The sequence below is a fragment of the Desmodus rotundus genome, chromosome 2, assembly GCF_022682495.2.
Source record: "Desmodus rotundus isolate HL8 chromosome 2, HLdesRot8A.1, whole genome shotgun sequence".
In the NCBI taxonomy this organism is placed as follows: domain Eukaryota; kingdom Metazoa; phylum Chordata; class Mammalia; order Chiroptera; family Phyllostomidae; genus Desmodus; species Desmodus rotundus.
The window spans coordinates 77,148,111-77,172,724 of record NC_071388.1 but is presented as its reverse complement, the minus strand read 5'-3'; the positions used below and the strand labels follow the sequence as shown (position 1 = coordinate 77,172,724).

General features: G+C 35.3%; 1 protein-coding gene and 1 long non-coding RNA gene across 3 annotated transcripts in view; one reads left to right on the top strand and one right to left on the bottom strand.

Annotated features, from left to right (window-relative positions):
- Positions 1-24,614, top strand: part of LOC128780216 (uncharacterized) — a 60,057-nt gene that overhangs the window by 3,734 nt on the left and 31,709 nt on the right. Inside the window, exon 2 of the long non-coding RNA XR_008426144.1 lies at positions 19,190-19,298. This is a non-coding gene — a long non-coding RNA (uncharacterized lncRNA). The remainder of the gene's footprint in view (positions 1-19,189; positions 19,299-24,614) is intronic.
- EPHA6 (EPH receptor A6) overlaps positions 11,343-24,614 on the bottom strand; it is an 876,611-nt gene continuing 863,339 nt past the window's right edge. Inside the window, exons 17-19 of one of the 2 annotated variants that reach the window (XM_053918286.1) lie at positions 23,439-23,510; positions 14,473-14,622; positions 11,343-13,400 (exon numbers count right to left, since the gene is read on the bottom strand). In XM_053918286.1, the coding sequence (XP_053774261.1) occupies positions 13,286-13,400; positions 14,473-14,622; positions 23,439-23,510 (337 nt within the window). In that variant the 3' untranslated portion in view covers positions 11,343-13,285. The remainder of the gene's footprint in view (positions 13,401-14,472; positions 14,623-23,438; positions 23,511-24,614) is intronic. The other variant, XM_053918285.1, reaches the window with a different exon arrangement.

Here is a 24,614-nt window from a genome sequence, read left to right as displayed (position 1 = left end):
CATATACCATTTAATATTTGAAATGGCCATTTAACTATTAAATGTTTAATCAAATACATATTTATATGTACATGTATATCATCATATTTTTGGCTATGCTAAATTAGCAAAAAAATGGAGAGCAGTCTTATCCCATTGTTCACAATCTAATTTTACAACAAATCCAAAGAATAAATATGTACTTATAAATTCCAACACATTGAGTTACATATAGCCTATCCAGAAATAAAGCTCCATGCACAATGAAGGGATCACACATCATTCCTACAGATAGGGAGGGTACAGTAACAGAACAACCATATTGCCCATTTGTTTTTTCCTAAATGACAGATGGTATTGATGTTTTTCAAGTCACATGAAAACAAAGAAGTATTGTTTTCATAAACAATTAGAGCCTGATTATCTTTTTTAAAAAAAATTCAGACGGGGGCTCAAACCCTCCAAAACAGTATTTTAAGAAACTGACAGCTTGAGTATACAATACAAATCTTTCAGGATTAAGCTAATTTTAATTTTCATAGGCTTTGAATTAGACCAGAATAGCTACAAAAATATTTCTGGTTTTTACTCTGAAATAGGCAAAAACAAATAACAAAACATGAGAAGGATCTATGGCATTGCGAAGTCCTCACTTCATCTCGACATGGAAAAGCAGACTGTTATCAGAGTCCTTGGAAAACACAGAATTCGGTTTCAGATCTTCCAAACAAGATGTCTCAAAAATATTTAGTAAAAATGGCTTTAAAATATTTTATACAATAGGCCTTTTTTCTATGATGTATAACATACAAATATCCATTGACTCTGCCTGTAATATACATGTATATATGCATGTGCATATATATATACATACATACGTATATACAAATATATTCACTTTCTTTCTTTCCAAATACATACACCTATCTCCTCTAATATATACTCTCTTCCTGTCCCAATATTGACTTTTATCTCCTCTTGTTAAAGTAAAACTACTCACATAGTGACATCCTTACTTTTCTACCACAAATCTATTAAGCTATCTACATATTACACACTTTGCTCCCATTGCAAGTCTATGCATCTTATATCAAAAACTAACCTCCCTACTTAGGCTATGAATTCTAACCCTTCTCCCTCTCAAGGCTTTTTCTATAATTATAGTCTCTCTACCAGATCATTCTTACTAATATATAAATAAACTGTAGGCTCTTTTCTCTAAAAACACACACAGGAAACCAAAACCTCTCTTCATATCTCTCCAGCTACTGCCCTACTTTTCCTGCTTCCTTTATGATAAAACTTTTTGAAAGAGTTGTTTATGATACTGCTTCCACCTCCTTTCTGAAAATGTCTTCTTGATTACTTCAACCAGGCTTTGACTTCACTACTTCATAGAGATCGCTCTTTTCAAGGTCTTAAATAACTTCCATGTTGCCAAATCCAATGGCCATTTCTTTATGCTAATCTTGACTTCTTAAAAGCATTAAATCCAGATGACCAATCACATTTGTTTTTTGTCTATCTCACCTTACACTTCTCAGTGTCCTCTCTTGGTTTCAGATTCTCTGCCTAACTCAGAAACATTGGAATGCCCTAGACCTCAATCGAGGCTTACTTCTCCCCTATCTTACAGCCTTTTCCTAGGTGTTTTCAAAATTTTACATACCGTGTATATACTGATATCTTCTAAATATTGATGCTAACCCTGATTGGCCTTGAAACTCTCATATACAACTGTCTGCTTGATATCTCCATCTGAGTATCTGACAGACATCTTAGGATTTATGTGGGTAAAACCAAACTCTTGATTTTCCCCTCCAAACGTGCTTTTCCTGCACCAAAATGGACTCAGTTTCTTATTCTCCAAACACAGAACTTATCTTTGACTTTTCTCTCTTTATCCCTCATACCCAGTCCATTATTAGCAAGCCCTCTTTACAAACACACCCAAAATCCATCCAGTTCTCTCCATGTTCTCTACTTGCACTTTAACAAAGCCACTGTTTTTTCTCTCTCTCTTTTTTGATTAAACTATTGCAGTAGCCTCTAAATGTTCTTTGACCCTATATAAGTTTTATTTTTGTCAGCTCATTTACTGTGTACCAAGTACACTGTTCTCCTCAAACACTCCAAACTCCCACACATTAAACTATTCCCTCTGCTTGGAATGCTCATCCTACAGATTTCCTCGTGACTGGTTTCTTCATGCTTTTCAGACAGCAGATTAAATGTCACATCCTCAGAGATTTCCCTTGCCACTGGAAATAAAGAAGCTATCGTCCTGCTATGTAACATTAACTTAATCATCAGCATAATACGTATCACTATGTCTTTATTGTGTGTCATCACCACTAGGAGACCATTCCATGAGACGAGGGCTTTTGCTCGTCTTGGTCACCCTGTATGGTCTGTCAATGTTTAGAACAGGACACTGATACATGATAGTGGTCAATAAATAGTATAATGAGTGAATGGACTTACAGATAAATATATCTCTAAAATAAATTGAGCAAAAAGGAAAAAGGGCTCACGGACATGGATGACAGTGTGGTGATTGCCAGTGGGGAGGGAGGTATAAGTGGACTAAATGGTAAGGGAAATATACAATAAAAAATTAAAATGCAATACCATAAATCAGTATGTATGTATACTATTTTTAAAATTTAGGAATTATACAATTTTGGCCAGCAAGTAGACATTATTTCCTTTAATATTTTTGTTTGTTATATCTGTTCTGCACAGTGTAAAGAGCTTTGACTAGACAAATCATGATTTATTGTTATTGTTCTCTATAGATACCCAACTATTTCATTTGATAGTAGAGTAATCAAGGTTGTATGGTAGGAAAGAAAATGTTTTACTTCCTTAAAGAGATATATGGAAAAAATAAGCAGTTTATACAAAAATAGGACGGATTTTCACTTTTGTTTGAAGTACCCCATTTGGTGAAATTTTAAAAATTGATTAAACATTTTGCATTGAAAAGTAACTATAAAAATAAATGTTTACCATTCTGAATACACAAAATCCAACAAAGGATTTCTGTTTGTATTTCCATTCATGAGAAAGTAAAAAGCTTGCTTTCTCCAGCAGACATTATGTGGGATATTTGGCTAATATTTGATAAAAGAGTAACTTCAAAGATAATAACTTCTAGCCACTATGTTATGGTATTTGGCTTCAATTTCTTTGGGAATTAGAAAGTTACAAGCATTATGAGGCTGAGTGGAGATATAAAAAATAAAGTGGCTCTTAAAAAAAAACATTTAAAACAATTGAAAAGAGAAGGCAATCTCCTTGAAAGAATATAAACATTTACAGATCATAAGATAGAGCATGAAATTAATATATTGGTACCATATTTTTTAAACATTAAAGTCTATGTGTAAAATTTATATAACTGCATAAAGCATAAATTGCATCTAAAAGACTACCCTTTCAACTCAATTATTTTTATCTGCCTATTATATGCATTCACTGTTTTATGTTTAATAAAGCAGAAGAAAAACTCTTAATTTTTAATGGGAGTGATTTATTAATATGTGTACAGTGCTTTGACAGTCCAATATTCAATGTATTTTTGGGGGCAAATTCTTTGATAATATATGTCTTAAAATCAAAAGAACTAGTAGTATGGAAATGTTAACAATTTTGGCCATTTGGTCTATTATTAAAATTAAAAAAGATAAACTACTTTTGATATGTTGGTAAGATTCCTTTTTAATTTTATACACCAATATATTTTTAAACAATACATTTATACCCTGTAGTTATTCAAATTTTCAATAACACAATCTAAGATGGAGGGTGATTAACAAAATGATTAATAATGTATCAGAAATATTAGTGGACTTACTAGTTTAGAAATTTCCATCCTTAAAATGTATTTTAGTTTCAAAATTACCAGTAATAATAACATAATAGTGTTTCTGTTTGTTTTTTTAAAATGAGGTAATTTATAGTTTTAACACAAACTCCTCTTTGCATTACCTGTTCTTCTTTTTCTCAATTTTAATGGAACTTGGACTGTTTTCACGTTCTGCATTTCATGTTCTGCCTCTGATTTTTTAAAAATGAGGTTATTATAGAAGTTATAACTAACATTTTAGGAAACATAGACTGTTAAGTAACAATTGTTCCTTCAAAATTCAAAACTAAGTGATTTAAATATACACAGCACACAAAATGAAGCCCAAATATAGTTTGTGAAAAAGGTCTGAATAAATTTTTATCCTGTAGTTATTCAGTTTTTCAATAATACAATCTAAGATCAAGGTTGATTAAAATGATTAATACTGCATCAGAAATAAATCACATATAGTAACATTTAAAATTATTTTCATATTTGTAGGACTGCTCAGGTATTGTGTCACCCTCCTCCCCAGATTTCCCAATTTAGGTTTTGATTTTTTTCTCTTGGAGGCTTAAAAAACTAAAATTATATCAAAACTGCATATTTATCAAAAGAAAATTAGATTTTTGCATAGTATAGATATATTATTACAACTTTCATTAAACACATACATATGGCATTGGAAGAAACATCACATTAAAGCAAATTAAAAACTTCCATGACAAACCTTGATGTACATTAAACCTTATTTTCCAAGCAGTGCAGGCATTTTAAAAAGCCCCAATCATTGTTATGTGGTCCATAAATTTAGTATTGTTTTAAAAATACTTTTGAAGATATACAATTAACAGCTCTTGGCAAGCTACCGGTGGCTTTTTAAACAAGTTAGATTTAACAGCGCTCATGTCAATCATATACACCAGAAACATCGCTCGTTCAGTTACAAGTTAGCAAAGGAGAGGCCATCGATTTTGTCACAGAACTTTTAAAAACCACAATTTTAAGCAGATTTATTTTAAAGACAAAAATAAGGTGTAACATTAAGTAAAGCATGTACAGTCAAAGAAAAACATTACAACTTTAATATTGATATTACTGGGCAAATAATTCTAAAGACAGCAGAAGTTAGTACTTTGTATGAAAAAAGAGCTAATAGAATTAATTATCTCTGGCTTCTCTCTGACTGAGTGAAGATGAGTTTTAATGAAAATTTAACAACAGCAATTTCTACCTAAATGTGTGCACTTCATTCTCCAAATTACTAAATGTGGAAGAGAGACTTTTAATTTATTATAAAAGCAAGAGAAGAGGACATTTTAAATGAGGTAAAAATCTGGAAAGTGTATTGTTTACTCATTTTTATGATTTAGCACTACTCCATCTATCATGATTTCAAAAAATTAAATGATATTGGTCTTTTTAGACAGAGGCAAATTAAGTCTGTACAGAGATGTTCACACCAATGTTGCTTGTCATGCAAGCTCGCATTTAACTCATGAAAACAAGGACATCTATTTTCAAAGTTAATAATGCTTAAATATAAAATTTGAATTTAGATATATGCAAATGAGGTTTCTCATGTCTTTGGAGTTTTCTTTATAATAACATATTACTTTGGAATAAAGATAGTTCTCCCTTCAATCAGGGCAAATGAGGCGGAGATTCTGATGCTAACTGAACAGCAATCCTGAGACTGGCTGCCCTCCTTCCACTGCTTTACAGAACACTTTAAACCGTATCTCAGTTGTTCTTATTCGTTATTTGAGTCGATACGTTATTATCTTAACCCGAAAGTACGTTTATCATGACAGATTAAAGACAGCCCGAGGTTACGCATCATGGAGAAACATGAATAAGGACAGAGCTTAACTTGAGAGATTTTTGCTAATTCTGATACTTTTCTAATTGACAATATCCAGGAAATAGTGTTGTCAATCTGTACTTTTTCCCCTAATGTAAAGTAGAAACCTCATCTTTATGTTGCATTTAAGAGCTAGTTTTCATGATCGTCTGTCAGGTACTTTAAAAGTAGTGGAATTCTTTAACGATTTTTCTCTTTAAATGAAACAGATAAAAAATTCTCTCAATTAAAAGTTCTCTTTGAGATTTAATACTCTGATTAACCAGTGAGAAATTCAAGCAAGAACTTTAATTGGTTTTGTTTAGGGGAAAAAACCCTCTTTCAATGGGAAAGTACAAAAACATAATAAAATGCAGGTATCTTGAGAGATACACAAAACTCATATTTGCCAAATTCTTTTTTAAAAGTGAAGTGAATTATTTTACTAGTGCTTCACTACCCTTAAGAATTGAAAATGTTTCTTTTAATATTTTTCTTTCATTTTTAAATACAGTAATTTTGAGTCAACACTGATAAGCTTAAGGCAGACTTTCAAACCTATTCTAAAATCCTGAAAAAGCAAATGCCAACTGAACAAAACTCTCTCTTTTGAATTAAGAATAAAGAGAACCGGAGTCTTTCAATTAAGATATAAACGTCCTTTTAAGCACATTTTATTCAAATTTATCATTAATTTGAAATTTGAATTTAATTATTAGTTGGAAGACAATCAGTTAGAACTACATTTTGATGACCTGTATCTTCTTCTGGATATTTTGACATTTTTTTCCAGAAGTCATGAATATCGTGTTATACCCATATAACCTAAAATAATTTTTTTCATCCTAAGAAATCTTTGAGCCCTGGCTGGTATGGCTCAGTGGATTGAGTGCCAGCCTGCGAACAAAATGGTTGCTGGTTCGATTCCAAGTCAGGGCACAGGCCTGGGTTGCGGGCCAGATTCCCAGTTGGGGCGAGAGGCAACCACACATGAATGTTTCTCTCCCTCTCTTCCTCCCTTCCCCTCTCTCTAAAAATAAATAAATAAATAAATAAATAAATCTTAAAAAAATCTTTGAAATATCTAATACTCATTTTTTTTAAGGGAACAGTAAGAGAAAGATGGGGTATTTACTTTTCTGTAATAAGGATATTTTGTTCCTGAATTTCACCTAGTTATATGTTAGATATAGTTGTGAGTAATCATCTCTTTCCCTTGTTAAATGTTTCACATTTGAAAGAATTTTATGCAACCATTGCAGGTTCATATTTATTATTATATTTACTAAGACTAGTGAGTTGGCTTAGGCAAGAGATTAGTCAAGAACTATTTTTGAAAAGTGGCCAGTGTTTTCTAATTAGAAGAACTTTTGAGGTGGTGAGCCTACACACGAACTGAAAAGTTTGCCACAGGACAATAAAAATAAATCTGTGACTCTTGGGGAGGATCTAATTAACAAGAGAGATTGTCTTAGAGAACCCAGCAAACATGCTGTCCTCTGCCAGAGGAAGTATAGGGTGTTCTATGAGAATTTAAGGTCAAAATTATTTCTTTTCATAGGGATGGCAAACACAATTCACACTGGATGAAGTTTTATTTACTTGTTTAATATATTTTCCATGGAAAGAGCTAACATGAGTGACATGGCAATTGCAGCAAACATAGCAAGTTGGCTCCAGCCTTTAGATTTTAAGCTTAAGAATTGCTTGAGGGTCAGGACAGTACAGCCAAACTCATCTTTGCCATAAAATGCATGGGTATAGGAGAAACTTGGTAAACTGAACTCAATAAAGTTTACACTGCATTTATCGAATGTTATAAAGATTGAAACTTTGTTGAAAATGTTGGTCGTAAAAACCAAAAGTTAGGTGACTTCAGTACCTGGTGTCCTAATGGAAGAATACCAGTTTGAGTCAGTAAACTCCTCTACCTTTTGAAGTCTCCACATAAAAGCATTGAAATATTTTTGAATTGAACATGCATGAAGTAAGGCATGGCAAGGTGGCGGCTGGTGGATGGGATTTCCCACATTGGTGTGCGGATAAACTGGGAGGAGCAACTGGGGAGTGAGACAGACTGCACAACCCAGGGTTCCAGTGTGGGGAAACGAAGCCTCAAAAACTCTGGCTGTAAAAACCTGGGGGGACTGTAACAGCGGGAGAAACTCCTAGTCTCACAAGAGAGTTCATTGGAGAGGGCCACGGGATCCTGCAATGTGCACAAGCCCACCCACCTGGGAATCAGCACCTGAAAGGGCATAATTTGCTGTTGGAAGCTGGGGAAGTTACTGAGAGTGGAGCGAGAGCCTAGCAAGCTAGTAAAGGGCCTTGTTCCTGCTCTGACCCGCCCCCATGTATAGAGCCACCACCCAGTGAAGTGGGTTGCCCTGCCCTGACAAATACCTAAGGCTCTGCCCCTGACAATTTAGCAGGTGTGCTGAGACAGAGAAATATGGCCCAAATGAAAGAAAAGATCAAAACTCCAGAAAAAGACCTAAAAAACAAGGAGGTGGACAACCTATCAGATGCAGAGTTCAAAACACTGGCAAACACAATGCTCATAGAAATGACTGAGTTTGGTGGCAATGAAGGAAGAAATGAAGGCTACACAAAGTGAAATAAAGGAAAATATATAGGGAACTAACAGGGAAGGGAAGGAAACCAGGACTCAAATCAATGATTTGGAACACGGAAAGAAAGAAACATCCAACTGGAATGGAATGAAGAAACAAGAATTCAAAAAAATGAGGAGAGGCTGAGGGACCTCTGGGACAACCTTAAATGTTCCAACATCTAAATCAGGGGTGCCAGAAGGAGAAGAACAATAGCAAGAAATTGAAAACTTATTTGAAAAAATAATGAAGGAATACTTCACCAATCTGATGAAGGAACCAGACATGCAAGTCTAGGATGCTTAGAGAGTCCCAAAGAAGTTGGATCCAAGAAGAAACACACCAAGACACATCATAATTACATTACCCAAGATTAAAGAGAAGGAGAGAATCTTAAAAGCAGCAAGAAGAAAGGAGACAGTTACCTACAAAGGAGTTCCCATAAGACTATCAGCTGATTTTTCAAAAGAATCTTATAGGCAAGAAGGGGCTGGAAAAGAGTATTGGAAGTCATGAAAGGCAAGGATCTCCATCCAAGATGACTCTATCCAGCAAAGCTATCATTTACAATGGAAGGCCAGATAAAATGCTTCCCAGATAAGGTCAAGTTAAAGGAGTTGGTCATCATCAAGCCCTTATAATATGAAATGTTTAAGGGACTTATGTAAGAAAAATAAGATGATCAAAACTATGAACAGTAAAATGAAAACAAACTCACAAGTATCAATAACTGAACCTAAAAAGAGAACAAAAAGAAAAACAAACTAAGCAAACAACTAGGACAGGAACAGAATCACAGAAATGGAGATCTCATGGAGGGTTATCAGTGGGGAGGGTGAGATGGGAGAAAGGGGGAAAAGGTACAGGGAATAAGAAGCATAAATGGTAGGTACAAAATAGACAGGGGGAGGGTAAGAAAAGTATAGGAAGTGGAGAAGCCAAAGAACTTATATGTATGACCCATGGACATGAACTAAGTTGGGGGAGGAAATGCTGGAGGGTGTGGGGGTGTGGGTGGAAGGGGATAAAGGGGAGAAAAAATTGGGACAACTGTAATAGCATAATCGACAAAATATACTTAAAAAAGAAGTAATGTGAGCCTCTAACTTATTGGAATTTGGGGTTGAAAAAGTTACGGTGATCATACTAAAAGAAGTGCTTCATCTAATTTTAATCTCTTTGTTATATAAAGACACATACACCAACTGTGAGATGATAACAGTTTTGATTCTTAAAATACTAATTTCTTTTAAATTAATACATTTCTTTAGCTAAAACTATAGAAAAGGATCACCATCACCCATTTGGAAATTACTTTCCAAAGCATTTAATTTCCAGCTAATGAAAAGCCAGAACTCATATGTTTTGTCAGTGCAAATGCTCCCATTTATGTGGTGGGACCCAAAATGTTAAAGGATGGCATTTGCAACATTTCTTTCTTCCCTCCTTCGCCAGCATTTTTTATGGAGATCTGTAAGATCTTGTCGGATGTGCCGTGCAACCTCGCTTTTGCTGATAGGGCTGAGGGGGTGGAGTGGCAGGAGCTGAGAAATAAAAAGAGATGGCGTGGAAGAATAGAGGGAGAACAAAGGGGCTGAGAAAGGAAGGTTTAGAAAAATTAATAAAGGAATAGAAAAAAGATACCTCGTATTCATGAAAATTTTGAGATAAGAGATTTAACTGACTGCTTTACAGAGTAAAAAATTTGGTAGGGAAAGAAATAAAAATGGATTTTTAAGGAAATGAGGTTGAGAGGTAGGGACTATAATTCATTCTTTACCACCTCTTCAGAAGAGTTTCTGTAAAGACTACTTTTCAAGGATTGGGTTTGGATTTGTTTTCCACTCATGGTCTGAGACAGGCCTTAAAGCTGTAGTGGAGGTCTGTTTTATTCACGTGACAGTTGAGTAGATTTTGAAGAGTAGCACAGAGTGAAATAAGAGAAATCATCTCCATCATGGCATGCATAACCTAACTTACCAACAGGTATAAGATAACAGTGCAAAAGTGCTATAATTCTTGATTCTTGTTAAGCTCAGAGCTTTGCAATTTCTGATCGCTTTTGTAATTGGACGATTTACATACCTCCTCTCTCTTTTTGATTGTGCATTGTCTTTAATTTTTTTTATAGATATGCCTTATAACTATAGACTGCAAATCGACCATCCAGAAAACAGGATGAAAATTGTTTCTTTAACTACCTGATTTTCAAAATTCAAAAAGTCCCTCAGTAGTATATATTAGAAAATTTAAAATAATGAGGTACATGAATATATATGCATATTTTACTTATCAGAGATTATTCCTGAAGGCTTATGATTTATGGAAGTTACTTATTTTGTTCCTATAATTTAGTTCTATGCTTATGCATACCAAAGTTTTAATTGCTGAATATGTATACTAGTAAATCTCAAAATATTTCATGTAAAACATTGAAATGTATTTGGTGATTTAACTGTTAATATTTCTGGATATTTTAATACCCTTGGGATCACAGAGTCTGTCATTGATAGGCAGTAAAGAAATAGATATCCTTATTTTTAATTTCATTTTAATATTGTACACATATTCCAACCTTTCTCTGACCATAAAAAGGCTCAAAATTACACTCTTAGGATTTATCATGCTTACAGTTCTGAAAAATGTAAATGTAATTTTAAAGAAATTTTAAAGAGGATTTGGGGTAAAAGGCAAAGTGAAAAGAGAGTTTATAAAACTAGACAAAGATATTAGGGAAGAAAAATAGAAATATAAATTAACAGATACAGGATAGAATTGGACGTTTTTAAGAAAAAAAATTAATAGGGAACTTTAATATGGCAAACACTAAATGCTCATCCCATAGAAATGTAAATATTTCACCAAAGTATACAGATGTTGCCGACGGAGTCCTATGGAAGACCATAATTATTCTATTCCTTATTTTTCTAAATACCTTTTTTATTGTTTTATAAAAATAAATATATATGGTTAATAAATTTAATCTGTTTTACATTTCCTATTTATCTGTTATTATTTAATATATATTTGAAGACAGGTAAATATGGATGTTTTGTATTTCCTCTAAATGTGTTCAGATTTGTGGAAATGTATCAAGCAAACTGCTGATAGTCTATGAGTGACACATGACTATGCAGGTGATGGCTGGGAAATGCTACTAGCTGTTTCTGACACACTTAAAAAGTGATGGATTTCCCACTTTTTTTTAGTATGCTTCAAGGAATACTTTAAAGACTTTTTTTAGCTCTACACATTTTTTCTAAATACGAAAAATTAAGTTGTGGCGTGCAAAAATCAAGAGATAAATCAATAGGTATGTGGAAAGGCATGGTCTAGGGGCACAATCAACAAATCTGAAAATAAGATTAAAAAATGAATCTCCTTTAACAGCAAGAAAGCTACTTTCACCAAAAAACGTATTTTAGGTAGGGATTTGAGAATGTGGGTAGGCACCTTTGTCTCTGAGGTCAAATGAAAACTGATTTATTAAGTCAGCATCTTCAGACAGCCTGGCCGTTTGGTTTTTTGCCTTTAACACATTGTCCCTCCTCTTGCACTCAGCACAGCGGTCATTTTTTGAGTTTCACAAGGAACAGCTGATTTTATAATTGAGTTTGTTCAAAATACAGCATTATTTTGATAAGCTGACTCAGCTTAATTCACTAAAAAATATATATCTACCTTTTTTGACAGCTGTGAGAAGGTTGTGACCGTAGCACACCTTAGCTGTGTTCACGTCTTTACATTACTGTATTATGAGCCCAGGCTAAATCCAGGTTAACACAAAATTTATATATGCTCATGTGTTAGATCTGTTTATGTCCTCTTTGGAGTATGCAACCGCATACCTGTCCCTTGGAAGGTTTGGAAAACAGCTCAGCATGTTATGTAACTTATTTTTATGAACAAAACAAAAATTCTTAAACTTGCAAAATACATTAATATCAAATAGTCAGCTAGATGTGTTTATGTTCTCGGGCTACCATACAATGATTATAAAATTCTGTTCAAGTTAAATTAATTAATCTTGTTACATTAAATCCAAAGCTATAATTTTAGATCTTTTATTCCAAGCAATTCTGCTGAAAATAACTAATTTCATTAGTGCTTTGATAATGTCTTTTGAAAACTTGTAAAGAAGGACCAGGGGAATAGTGATGGTTTTACTCTATACTTCATTCCATGGCAAACTTTAGAGCAATGAACTCACTCGTGGTCTCTCTAGGGGTGATCTTTACAAGGTAGTAGAGAAATGTACTATAGTTAGTAAAAAATTAGAGGGGAAAAGCCTCTAAACTACCTCCTACTATGCGATATGTAGGACACTATAAAGTTTATTAAAAAAAATTGACAAACCCAGCCTTAGAAGATTTGAAAGCACAGAATGTTTCTCCCTTTCCCTCCCCAATAACCCCCTTCTCACCAGTCACGCCCGGCAGGAATTCACTACATAAAGTCATCGCTCATTTCTGCAAATCCAACATCAGACATCAGCAGTTAAGCCATTATAAAACAAAGTAGCAATAAGACCCATAGAGTTAAATATAATTATCTGACAAATAAATATATATGTTACTTTGGAAGCTACTTGATCACAAAACATGAAAATAAGGTCAATTATTTCTTTGTCATCTACCATTAAACTCTAAATACATCACCAAGGAAGACACACCTGGGCAAATTCCTTTGCGTTAAGTCCCTGAACACTTCCAAAATACTGTAATACAAAGTTACGCATCCATGCTGAGTTATTTACCATTGTGTAGCGATAATCTGCAGTGGGCCAGGGTTTTATTTGCAGGTTATTCAGAGAGGAGCTATGAAGCATGATCTTAAAATCCAGGTTGGAAGCATAAACAAAAGGTGTGTGCCCCGTAGTCTGAACAGGAAACTGCAGTTTGTAAAGTGATGTTTGGAGAATCAGATGAGAGGGTAGTAGAGAGGATATCTTTCATTACAGGAATGCTGAGGCACAAGACACTGGTGCTTGTAGTACTTTCATACATGAAATCCTTTCTCCTGTATGTGCATCATGTGTAAACGTAATGTCTGTATACTGCTGACTATCCGTCTCTGGTGTCCAATGAGTATGACTCCAATTCTTCTAATGTCACTGAGAGAGAGAGAGAGAGGGAGGGAGGGAGGGAGAGAGAGGAGAGGAGCGGGAGGGAAGGAGGGTGAGAGAGAACGGAGAATATGGACATTTAGATCTGGTAAGTATGAGAGAGAGGAAATAAACATTTAGGTATGGCAAATAAGCACCATATAAGATTTACTTTATAAATTTGCCAAAAATTGTGTATCTGGTAAAGTGAAAGTTTAAGCAGAGATATGAACGTACATTGAGAGTTTGTTACTTTTTTGTTCTCCCTGGTGCCAGCAAATACATCAAGTTAACCTCAACTTTAAGGTTACAAGGAAAATTTCAAATTCAGGCATTTATGGAATATTTAGACATTTCATAGGCCTAAGGCTATATAATTTAGGTAATTATATACATTTTCAACAGTTTTAAAGTAATATGTAGGGTAGAATGTATAATGGACTCTGTTTGAGATCTCAGAATCTTTCAATAATCTGAAAAAGAATGCTATTGTATTATGTCAAATCATATGAAATTGCCATTATTATTTTTAAACAATGGCAATTTCACATGGCTGAACCTACTAGATTTAGTATCTAATCTTTAAAGCACGTCTTGAGCACTTGTACTGCACCCGGGCAAATGATAACCTTTGAGAAAGTGGGAAAATGCCTGGCCATGATAATATAGAGAACAAACTCTGAAATGACATATAATATGGTATTATTACAATGATTACATTTGATGAAATAACAGAAATTTACTATACAAGATTACCATATGTGAGTAATAAATAATTTGCCAAGGTAAAATTATGTTATGTAACGTTTGTGATATGAACAAGTATAACATGCGTTTTAGAAATCATTATAAAATTTTAAATAGCTGTTTAAATTAAATATATTCTTTGAAAGAATAGTAGTTAAAAGTGCAATGTCCAAGTTCCACTAGAACGATATTCAGAAATGGTGGGAAAGCGTGCGGAAATGCCACGGTAGCCTTAGGAAAGGTAGTTTAAAGGTGGTGCTCTTGATATAGTATTTGAATTTATAATCTTGTGGTTGGAGCATCTAAATCCAGTAATAATCCTAGTACCACTTACTCGATGCTCATTCTTGAAATCAGGTCAAAAGTCGTAAAGCCTGCTGCCATGAAGTTATTCTTATATTGCCCCATTTTTATAGAATCCAGCCAGTCACCCACTGTGACAAACAAAGGGTATTCAGGGACTTCAACAGGGGACTCTGGAATTCTACAAGGAAAAAACAAAACAAAACAAAATGAAACAATGGAGACATTTTAAAGCCAGATAAAGCAAAAAATACCTACCTTTCTTTTTTCCTTTTACAATACTATTTATTTATTTACTTACTTACCTACTTTATTTATTTACTTATCTATCTATCTATCTATCTATTTATTTATTTATTTTTAGAGAGGGGAAAGGAGGGAGAAAGAGAGGGAGAGAAACATCAGTGTGTGGTTGCCTCTTGCTCGCTTCCTACTAGGGACCTGGCCCACAACCCAGGTGTCTGCCCCAACTGGGAATCGAACAGACGACCTTGTGGTTCTCAGGCTGGCACTCAGTCCCCTGAATCACATCAGCCAGGGAGAAATTCATATTTTTGTTTCTCAGATCTGATGCAAAGGGCTTCCAGTTTTATAGTTTTAATATAAAAATAATGTAAAGGCATTATTTTGGAAAGGAATGTGTGTATATACGTACATACACACAATATATGTATGTAGTGTGTGTATATAAATGCATATACACTATATACACAGAATAGTTTTATATAAATTAAAGTCAGACAGAGGAAATAAAATGGAAACTATTATTATTCTCCTTACTAAATAACATGAAAATTGTTAACAATCTATGATTTTAAAAAATACTTGATAATAAAAGTGCTTTTTATAGTAATAAGCATGTTATTAGCCTTTTAGATTTATATATATATAATTTTTAAAATTATTAGATATAGAGTCTATATTACATAGAAAGCAGTAACAATTTTTGTAATGATTGGTGTTTGCTCAAATCAGCATTTTATAAGTAATAAAATTTTTCCTATTAGAAGTAAACCACTGAATTATTTTTATTAGAATATTTAAAGTTAATCCAACTTTCACTTACTTTGCTTTTAATTATTTATAAAGTTAAAGAATGAAAGAATCTGTAGAGACTTAACTGGAGCCATAGTTTTTAAGATTCACTTTTGGAATATTTCATTATAATGTTTTTACTGTTCATATTTGAACAATTTTGGCTTTCACTAGAAACTGATAATACATGAGCACATATGATTAAACCATGTGAAATAAGAATACCTCCAATGTAAACAGAACAGCATATGCCTGTCATGTAACCCTGGTACTGTTATGGGGACATCTGTAATAAAGTCAACAATAAAAATAAAGGAAAAAATTATAGAAGGAGGAGTTAGGCTCTAAGGTCAGTACATAAGGTAAAAATTGAAAGAGAATCTCTAACAATCAAAATTACTGTTACAAATCTTTCAAACTACCCTAAATGACCAGGACCTAGGCCTTTGGTAGCACAAAAGCCAAAGATAGTGTGCATGGCCATACAAGTTGTGTGTTGTGTGACTCTCAGGGACCGAAAGGTGTCCCTTGAAACTGTTCAGGACAGAGTCCCTACTAAAGGCCCAGAATTTATTTCTTTGCTTTTTCTTTAACTCACACATTGATTTTCTTTTTCCTAAACTGGGGTCTAGTTGAAGGTGGGGATAGGGTGAAGAGAGATGATAGGCTAATTCTGGGGCTTCTGTGCTTTATAAACATATAATTGGAATTTACATAAACTCAGTGCATGCATCTTGTGACTCCCCTGTAGTATGTATTGAGTCTGGTCTTCTCCTGTACTATTAAGTGCGGTGCTGTTTGACTGTTGGCTGTTACATTCTAAATATCAGAATGATTCATGTTATGACCCTAAACAAAGATTAGTCATGTCCAAAGGTTGAAAAAGTATTATAGTATCTACCAGTAAATAATTATTGCTATTATTTCTTTATTTCCTAGAAGTGTTTATATTTATAAGTATTGGCAAATAAATAAAAATTCTTATATAAATACAAAATAATAAAAGTCTTCATAGAAAACAGAGTTAAACAAGGTTTTTACTTATAGCATTTCTCAGAGTGTTCACTGTTCAAATGTCCAGTGTGAGTATATAAGAGGATTCAGAAGAGCTTCTGCTTGGTTTTCCTAATTATCTGACCAGTTTTCTACAGGGGATATTTTAGGGAGTACTGCTGTAGTAATGTCACTAAGTTTAAATATCAAAATGTCTAGGATACCGTCATTGCTTACTTACATAAATAAAACCACACATCTAGAAAACCTAATGTCCTATTTTTTAAAAATCTAGCTCTTATATCTTGCAATTGCTTGTCAGAGAAGCTTGTTGAAATTGAACAAAATTAAAAGGATGTATTTCAGTGACTTTCCCTTCATAATCCTATTCAATTCTTGATGCACAGGCATAGTCAGATGACTTCCACTTTCTCTTTACTGAGATAATGCTGGAATAACTCTTGAGCTTTCTCAATTTCATATAATTGGTGACTAGAAATGTAATTTGCTAATTTTATGTCCTTAGTATAGAGATGTCATGGAAGGACATTCTGTACATGAAACGACTTAACTAGCCTATTTCTTTGTTGAATCCCCCATTTGCTCCCGGAACGTTTCAGTACCATAATCCCATTTCTCTCTAAACGTCTTTGGTAACCTAGTTACTCCTTTGCCCTTTATATGACTGCATTGACAGTTGATTTAGTAAGGTCAGGGGCCCCTCATTGTTCACAGCCACTGTGCGGCAGCTCTTCTTTCAGCTTGTAACACAGTTGGAAAATGCTGCCTGGTTTCCGGCTCTGAGGGCTGGGCACCATCACCCTCACATGAATTCTCTGGAATATTACCTAATAAACAAAAAATGCCCTTTCTTATCAACCACGTACCATGATAAATTCAGCCTGCTATTTGCTGAGTACTTAGAAATTTCTGCTCTTTTGTGATTAGTGGGAGCTGTCCACCTGAGAAATGTCTTTATAGCAAAACCTGCAGCTCACATTTAAAAAAGCAGATATTCTACTATATAGAAGGTATTCTATTCTGTAGAATAGAAGGTCAAGGGGAGGGGATAGCTTTAGGAAATTCCAGGTATAAATTATGATCAATTTAGATTAGGGAAAGGGCTGGAGTATAGCTAGAATAGATAATGATACAGTTTAGGTACACTAAATGTATACTTTCAATACATTTTGATATGTAAAAAAATATAGTATTGATCCAGCCAAGACGTTTTTATTCTAATGGGTCCTTTGAGTTGACAATAGTACTAGCCTTTTAATTTAGAAAGTTCTTAGATAGCTTATCAATAGGTATCAAAACTGCCATTAAAAAGCAAGAAGGTTTCGGCCCTGGCCAGATGGCTCAGTTGGTTGGAGCATCGTCCCGTACACCAAAAGGTTGCAGGTTTGATCCCTGGTCTGGGGACATTCCTAGGTTGAAAGTTCCACCCCTGGCCACGTTCAGGAGGCAACAAATTGCCTCTCTCACTTCAATGTTTCTCTCTCACTTCAATGTTTCTCTCCTCCCACCCTTTCTTTCTCTCTTCCTCTCTCTTTAAAGATCAGTAAACATATTCTCAGGTGAGGATAAAAAAAAAACAACTTTAAAAGCAAGAAGTTTTTTCAGACAGACAAGATAGGAAGAGAGAACTGACTGATAATTGCCAGAGGGGAGAGGTATTGGGGGACTGGGTGAAAAAGGTGGAGGAATTAAGAACTGCAGACTGGTAGGCACAAAGGAGTCCCGGAGATGTAAAGTGCAGCGTGGGGAATACAGTCCATAACACTGTAATTGCTATGCGTGGGCAAAGTGAGTACTTGAAATATTGGGGTGACAATTTTGTAAAGTATATGGTTGTCCAACCGCTGTGGTTACCCCTGAAACTAATACAAAATAATATTGAATGCAAACTGTAATTGAAAAATAAAATTAAAAAAAGCAAGAAGGTTTTTATCAAGTTTTCCATGTTTTATATCCATCATGTAAATATAATAGTAGTAAGTGTATTAAAAATGATTCAAGAAAGTAGTGTTTGAGAAGGACTATTACAAGGTAAGATCTTGTTTTAATAGGAAAGCATGACCTTCATTACGTGCTTAAAGGCTCTCTCCCCTTACTGCTCTAACATAGCTTCCTTTTTCCTAGCTCTTCATTTGTATGTGGTTAGCAGAACTGTACAGAGTCCATTCTATTTTATTGCCTTTATTTCAAATATTTATAAATATTGTGCATGTTTCAACAGCCTTCATAACTACCATACAAATGAGTGTATAACATTCTATATGTTAGTGCTTAATAATTATTAATTAGCTGAAATTAGACTCTTAGATTGCTAACAACATTCTTTTACTATAGATGATTATACAGTCTTAAAGCATGCATCTTTTTGCTTCAGTTGAATTACTTCCTTGGGGAAAATCCATAAGTAAGGAAAAAAATACTTTAAGAGTTAAGTTAAAAGTCTCCGATGCCAAGAACCATATCTCACGTTTTTCTATTTTCTGTAGGCCTCAGCACAGAATGCTGAAAGTATTACAGGAATTCATTACATCAATGATGATTTAGACTTAAATATTCTTTACAGAAAAGTTTGGTCTATGACAGAATGGCTGATTCATATTGAATAATCTGTGATGTAATGGTCAGTTTATTAAAGAAAAGGCTATTTACTTAACACGTTTCTTGTGTTGTGAAAATGTCTGCTATCTCTGTCTTTATAGGTTTCAGAGTGGAGGAAGAGGCAGCTACAGGTGGAGCGTGCTAGCACAGGGTTACGGGACCTGGCACCACAAAATCAGCATTGACCTTATTCAGCACCAACACTTTCATGTGAGTTTCTCTTCTCATGACTCAGGGACTACAGTGCACATTAGTTAATCCATAAAATGATCTCCTAATATACATAGTGCCTACCTAAACTTTGAAGGAAGAATTTATTTAATCAGATAAAAAACACTGTTTTTCTTCAATTAGGCCTAACGGTCAACCTGAAGGCAAGTTAAATTAATGAAAGAATTTTGATATTTTTAAAATTTTATTCAAAATGCTATGGAACCATGCCATATATCTTGTGACTACTTCATGCTTATGGTCAGTATCTGAACTTCCACAGTGTTATGTTAGAAACATGAATTATTTTGGTCAGCCTTTTATTTTCAGAAAGTCATCAGGATTTTTTAATTGATATGATTATTTAATTTTCATTATAAGCCTGATAATTGGTGAAAAGTATGAAAAGATAAAATTCAAAGCAGAATTTAAAATTATAGGTGTGTTTGAACATTAGGAGAGATAGATGCAGAGCAGAAAAAATAACTGTTTAAAAAGTTCCCATAATTCTGAGTACCCAGCACATGGTCTGTATGGCTAGAGTAATAGATTACTGAACCTCAAGGAAAGCCTATTTGTGTGAAGAAATAGATTTCATATCCGATGCCAACTACAATTCATCAGCAGTGGTTGTCAAAATGTGGTTTTTAGAAGAATACGGAGGCAGCATTTGGACTCAGTGGGAAAGTGTTGTGATGATTAGTAACGTCTGCCATAATAAGGAAAAAAAAGAACCCAAAGCATATTTTTCCAACACTGGAAAAATTTGATCTACAAAAATGCCTGAGGACGTAATTCTAGAACTATGTTGCTGCCATTTTTTAAAATTTCTCTATTATGTTGTAGTTTCTATTTTCTTTTTTCAAGTAATGTTCTTCAAGTGGCCGAGCATTATAGGAGGATATTGAGGGATGGAATATCGGGACTATACATTTGCTACTTACTCCCACAAGACTGAGAGCATTATACTCTACGTCTTTGTGTTTGTAGTGGAACATAAAATAATGGGTTTCGTCCCACTACAAATTCTTTTTGGGATTTTAAATACCCCATCTGTGAAGTTTGATTAGTCCAGAGGAAAATCTATCTGGAAACATAAAAATGTACCTTCTTTTTTATAATCACATTTTTGAAACAGTGCTGTATTGGGAGAATCTTGGCCTTTTGTGTGATTGTATACTGTGTAGGGAAAAGAACAGGGCTTTGCAGTCAGTGCGTCTTGGGCAAATTCCTGATCTACCAATTATTTGCTTTGTGCCCTTGGAAAGTTAGCTTCTCAGAGAAGGAAGTGGAGGGATGGAGATAATAATAGTGAAGAAAAATGACCTAGCAGATGAAGTGCCTAGTACAATGACTGGCACATAGTAGGTTCTCAACAAATAACAGTAAAAGTTATTGTTGATAGTGTATATTAGATTTTTGTATCGACATTCGTATTGGAATTAACATTAGTATGTATTATTTTATGCTAACAGTTCATGTAAATTGAATTTAGATTTTCTAGTAGGTAGGAATTTTATACTTCCTGATTAATACTTAATGTTCTGTTTTCCTTCCACAAAGCTTTGCTAATCCCTCAATTCAACACTGGGTTTTGTCCTGTTAGTTATTACTCTGTTTCAAAAAACATCATTAAAAGTGTTCATTACACAAGTGAAACAAAACATGTTCTCCACGAGCTGGAGTCTACAGATAACAGTTTAGCAAGTGCTGATTATGTACAGCGTAGGCGGCACTGAGCAAGAGCTCTTCAAAAAGAATGGAAAAATTTATGTCAAAGTCTTGAAAGTTACTGCCCTCTAAAGACAGCATTATAAGTGCTTTATTAACTGGGTGGAGGGAGGCAATACCATCTATTTTTACAATGTTAACTCATAGTTCTCTAAAGTAGAGGTTCTAAATTAAGATATTGGTCTGAGTTTTTCCCTACCTTCATGATTCACATATTACTGGAAGCCAAGTGCTTAAAAATTCAACTACATTTACATATAGTACTAAGAAAAGTGGTGGTTCTAGTTCCTAAAAGCAAAAACATTGTAAGATTCTTAACTATGGTCCGGTAGGTAGTAAGAATATTCCTAAGTGCCTCGGCCTGAGCAGAACATCATTTTTGAGGCAAGTGACTATCAAAGACTGGTTCATCTCGTCAACCACTACCCATCCCTAGATGCCATCTTTTTTAGCAGATGTTGTCAAGGAGCCCATAATCTGTAAAATTCTTTGACAGTGACATTCTGGGGATCTGGAGCAGAGATGTAGGAAAGTGTTGTTTTCTTATTACATTGCAGCACTGTCCAAAAGGCATTGGCCAGTTGACTTCAACATAGTGCACTCAGTAGGCTGCAGTGTGTGGAGAAAGAGGGATGGGATTGAATAGACAGGAGAATAAATGTGGGTGGGGCTGGGAAGTTAGGGCTGGATTGAAGAACACCCACATAGCCATCAATCTACTTCGTGCTATGAAACTACTGGGCCCCAGATGTAACCCTGGAGTCTATGGGAGTGTGCTTGGCTGGAGGCTGAGAGTATCTACCAAATTGATCACGAGAGTCAGGGGAGAGGGAACAAGAGATGTTTCAATTGCCATGGCCAGTCAGCTATTCCTGTTGCCATTCTCCCCATAGCCTTGGCCTCAAGCTGGGTGTTTTCTCCCGTGGGCTGTGCACCATGTGATAGCTACAAATGATTCTTTGAAAAGGGGTTATAAGGCATCATTGTAGAATAAGTTAAAGTGAAAGTAGCTTGAAATTCACACTTATTAAAGAATGACTGCCTATATTATGAAGGTATTTTTGCAAAATTATTTTTCACTATCAATTGATTTAAGGTTATATGAATAATAGCACTATGCTCACTTATATGTCCAAATATCTTCTTGAATCGGAGAGAAAGCAAGAAGGTTGGGAACGGCACAGAACTCTGAATGCTCCCGTGGGAGTGTGTTAGGCACAAGAATATCAGCATTATTTGGAGACGCTGCTCCAAATAATGAAAGCTTTCTCTGCCCAACATTATTTCTATTGGGTGTTTTGTTTTTTGAAAGAAAATATTACAGACATAAGGTTATGAAATTTCCACTGTTAGTATAAAATTATTAAGCTGTGGGTTTCCCAGCCTTCCTTGTGCCCCTTTCTTGCCTTCATTTCCTCCCCTCTTACTACCCTGTCAAGAGAAAGGATAAAAGCTTCTCAGGTGAATCCTTGAGAAAAAGCAATTAGAGTAAAACAAAAACCATGGGGACCAAGTGGCTGAGAGAGTTATGTCAGTGTAAAAGTGTGTGAAGAACCCTGGGAGCGTGGGGATAGTAGAAAAAAGGCAAGTGCAGGAGAGTTTACAAAAGAGCCGCGATGGGTTATACACTCAGACTCCTTTTCCAGTCTGAGAACTGTGTGGGAGGCCAGCCTGCAATTCTACACTCTGTCACATTTTCTTAATCCAGTATCACTCTGGGACAAACGCTGGGCTTTGAGATTTGGGAGATGGAGGGGCAGTGTCACAGTTTATAAGCATGAAACAAACCAGCCATTCTTTGGCTGTCCTTTAATCTCCCATGTCCCTTCTCCCTAAACCATCTCAGTGCTTTGGGATTGGCGACAGGGTGATTGGGTAGCATTGGAGGTGAGGGGCTAGACAGGGAAACGGTTCAGGTTACTGTGAAAATAAGAAGGCTGATAAAGCTTCAAGCATAATATTGAGTACCTTTCGAACTCTGGTTCCTTTTGTTTCTCAAACAAAAGTATATAAAGGGCAAAAGCAGTAATGCACAGATCTTGGTCAGAAACAAAGAAAATCAGTCACAAAAACTCCCAGTTGGTTTCCTAGAGATGAGACTTGAGGGTTGAATCAAACTGCCAAGTGTATATAAAGCACCAACGTCTGGCTCCCGTGGGCAGTGCCTCACAGAGCCTGCCACGCACTGGCCGGGGCACTGGTCGCTGCACACACCCCACGAAACCTAAACCTCTGGCCCTCAGGCATGAGCCCTCAGCTTGACTTTACCTTGTGATCATGTTGACTTTTGGTATTTTCTCATCTCAGATTCCTCATCAGTATTTTCCAAATGTGATGAACATTCATAATCTTGATAAGGCAGGGAAGAAATGGTTTTATCTGCTTTTCTTCAAAAAAGAAGGCTCTTACCTGCCTGCTTGTACAGCCATAGAACAGTTAGCGAGCTCTGCTGATGGGCACTGGCTGTGGGGTCCGTTGACCCTGTACCACAAGAAGAAGCCCAGAATGAATGATTGTAGTTTACAGGCGCTAATGTTCTCTTTCACTAATGCAGACTTGCTCCACGAGCCCTTTCCACCAGCTCTTTCTCCTCAATGTTACTCTTCCATAAAACGCATAAAGACAAAAGCTAAGAAACATGGTCTCTAACTACTTCTCTTTCTCTTCAGAGACAGGTTTCTTGAAAAACCAGTACTTTGTATTGCTCTTCTCTCTGACCTCATATTCACTCCTCCATTGTAATCTGTCTTGAACAACTTTATTGAAAATGCTCTTACAAAGGCTGCCGGTGTACACTTGAACACCTTGTTACTAAACTCAATGGACATACTTCACTTTTTATTTTCCTGAAGCTTTGTGGGGCCTTGGAAATCACACTCCTTGAATCTCTCCCCCTTTTCGGTTTCTGTGATTCCTCTCCTCCCCTGCTTTCCTCATTACCTGTCTGGCTCTTTTTTCTCAGTGTACCTTGGTACTATCCTTTAGTTTATTTCTTGCATCATTATACTCCAGAGGGTTGTATGCTTTTCCTCTGTTAATTTGCATTCTTCTTTTTTTTCAAATTATTTTATTGATTTATTTTTAGAAAGAAGGGGAGGGAGGGAGAAAGAGAGAATGAAAAACATCGATTGGTTAGACTGAATGTGCAACCCAGGTATGTGCCCCTACTGGGAATCGAACCAGCCTTTTGCTTTGCAGGACAACGCCCAACCACCTGAGCCACACTGGTCAGGGCTAATTTGCATTCCTTATATTTTCCGTGGGTTGTCTTAACTGTACTTAAGGGTTCAGGTACAATCTCTATGCTGATGATCTTCAAATTTACATCTCAAGCCTAGATATTTTCACCTGAGGTTCAACCTACAAATATAACTGCCTGTAGGACATCTCTACATAGAAGTCCCACAGGCATTTTCAAGTCAGCACACTCGAAATGGTGTTTCTATTCCAAAAATTTGTCCTTCTTCCTCTCTCGCTTAGTGATAATATCATTGACCAGCTTGTCTAAGAAAGAAACTTGACAAATGTCCTTGATTCTTTTCTCGCCTCCTCCCTCCATATATTCAATCAATGACCAAGATACAT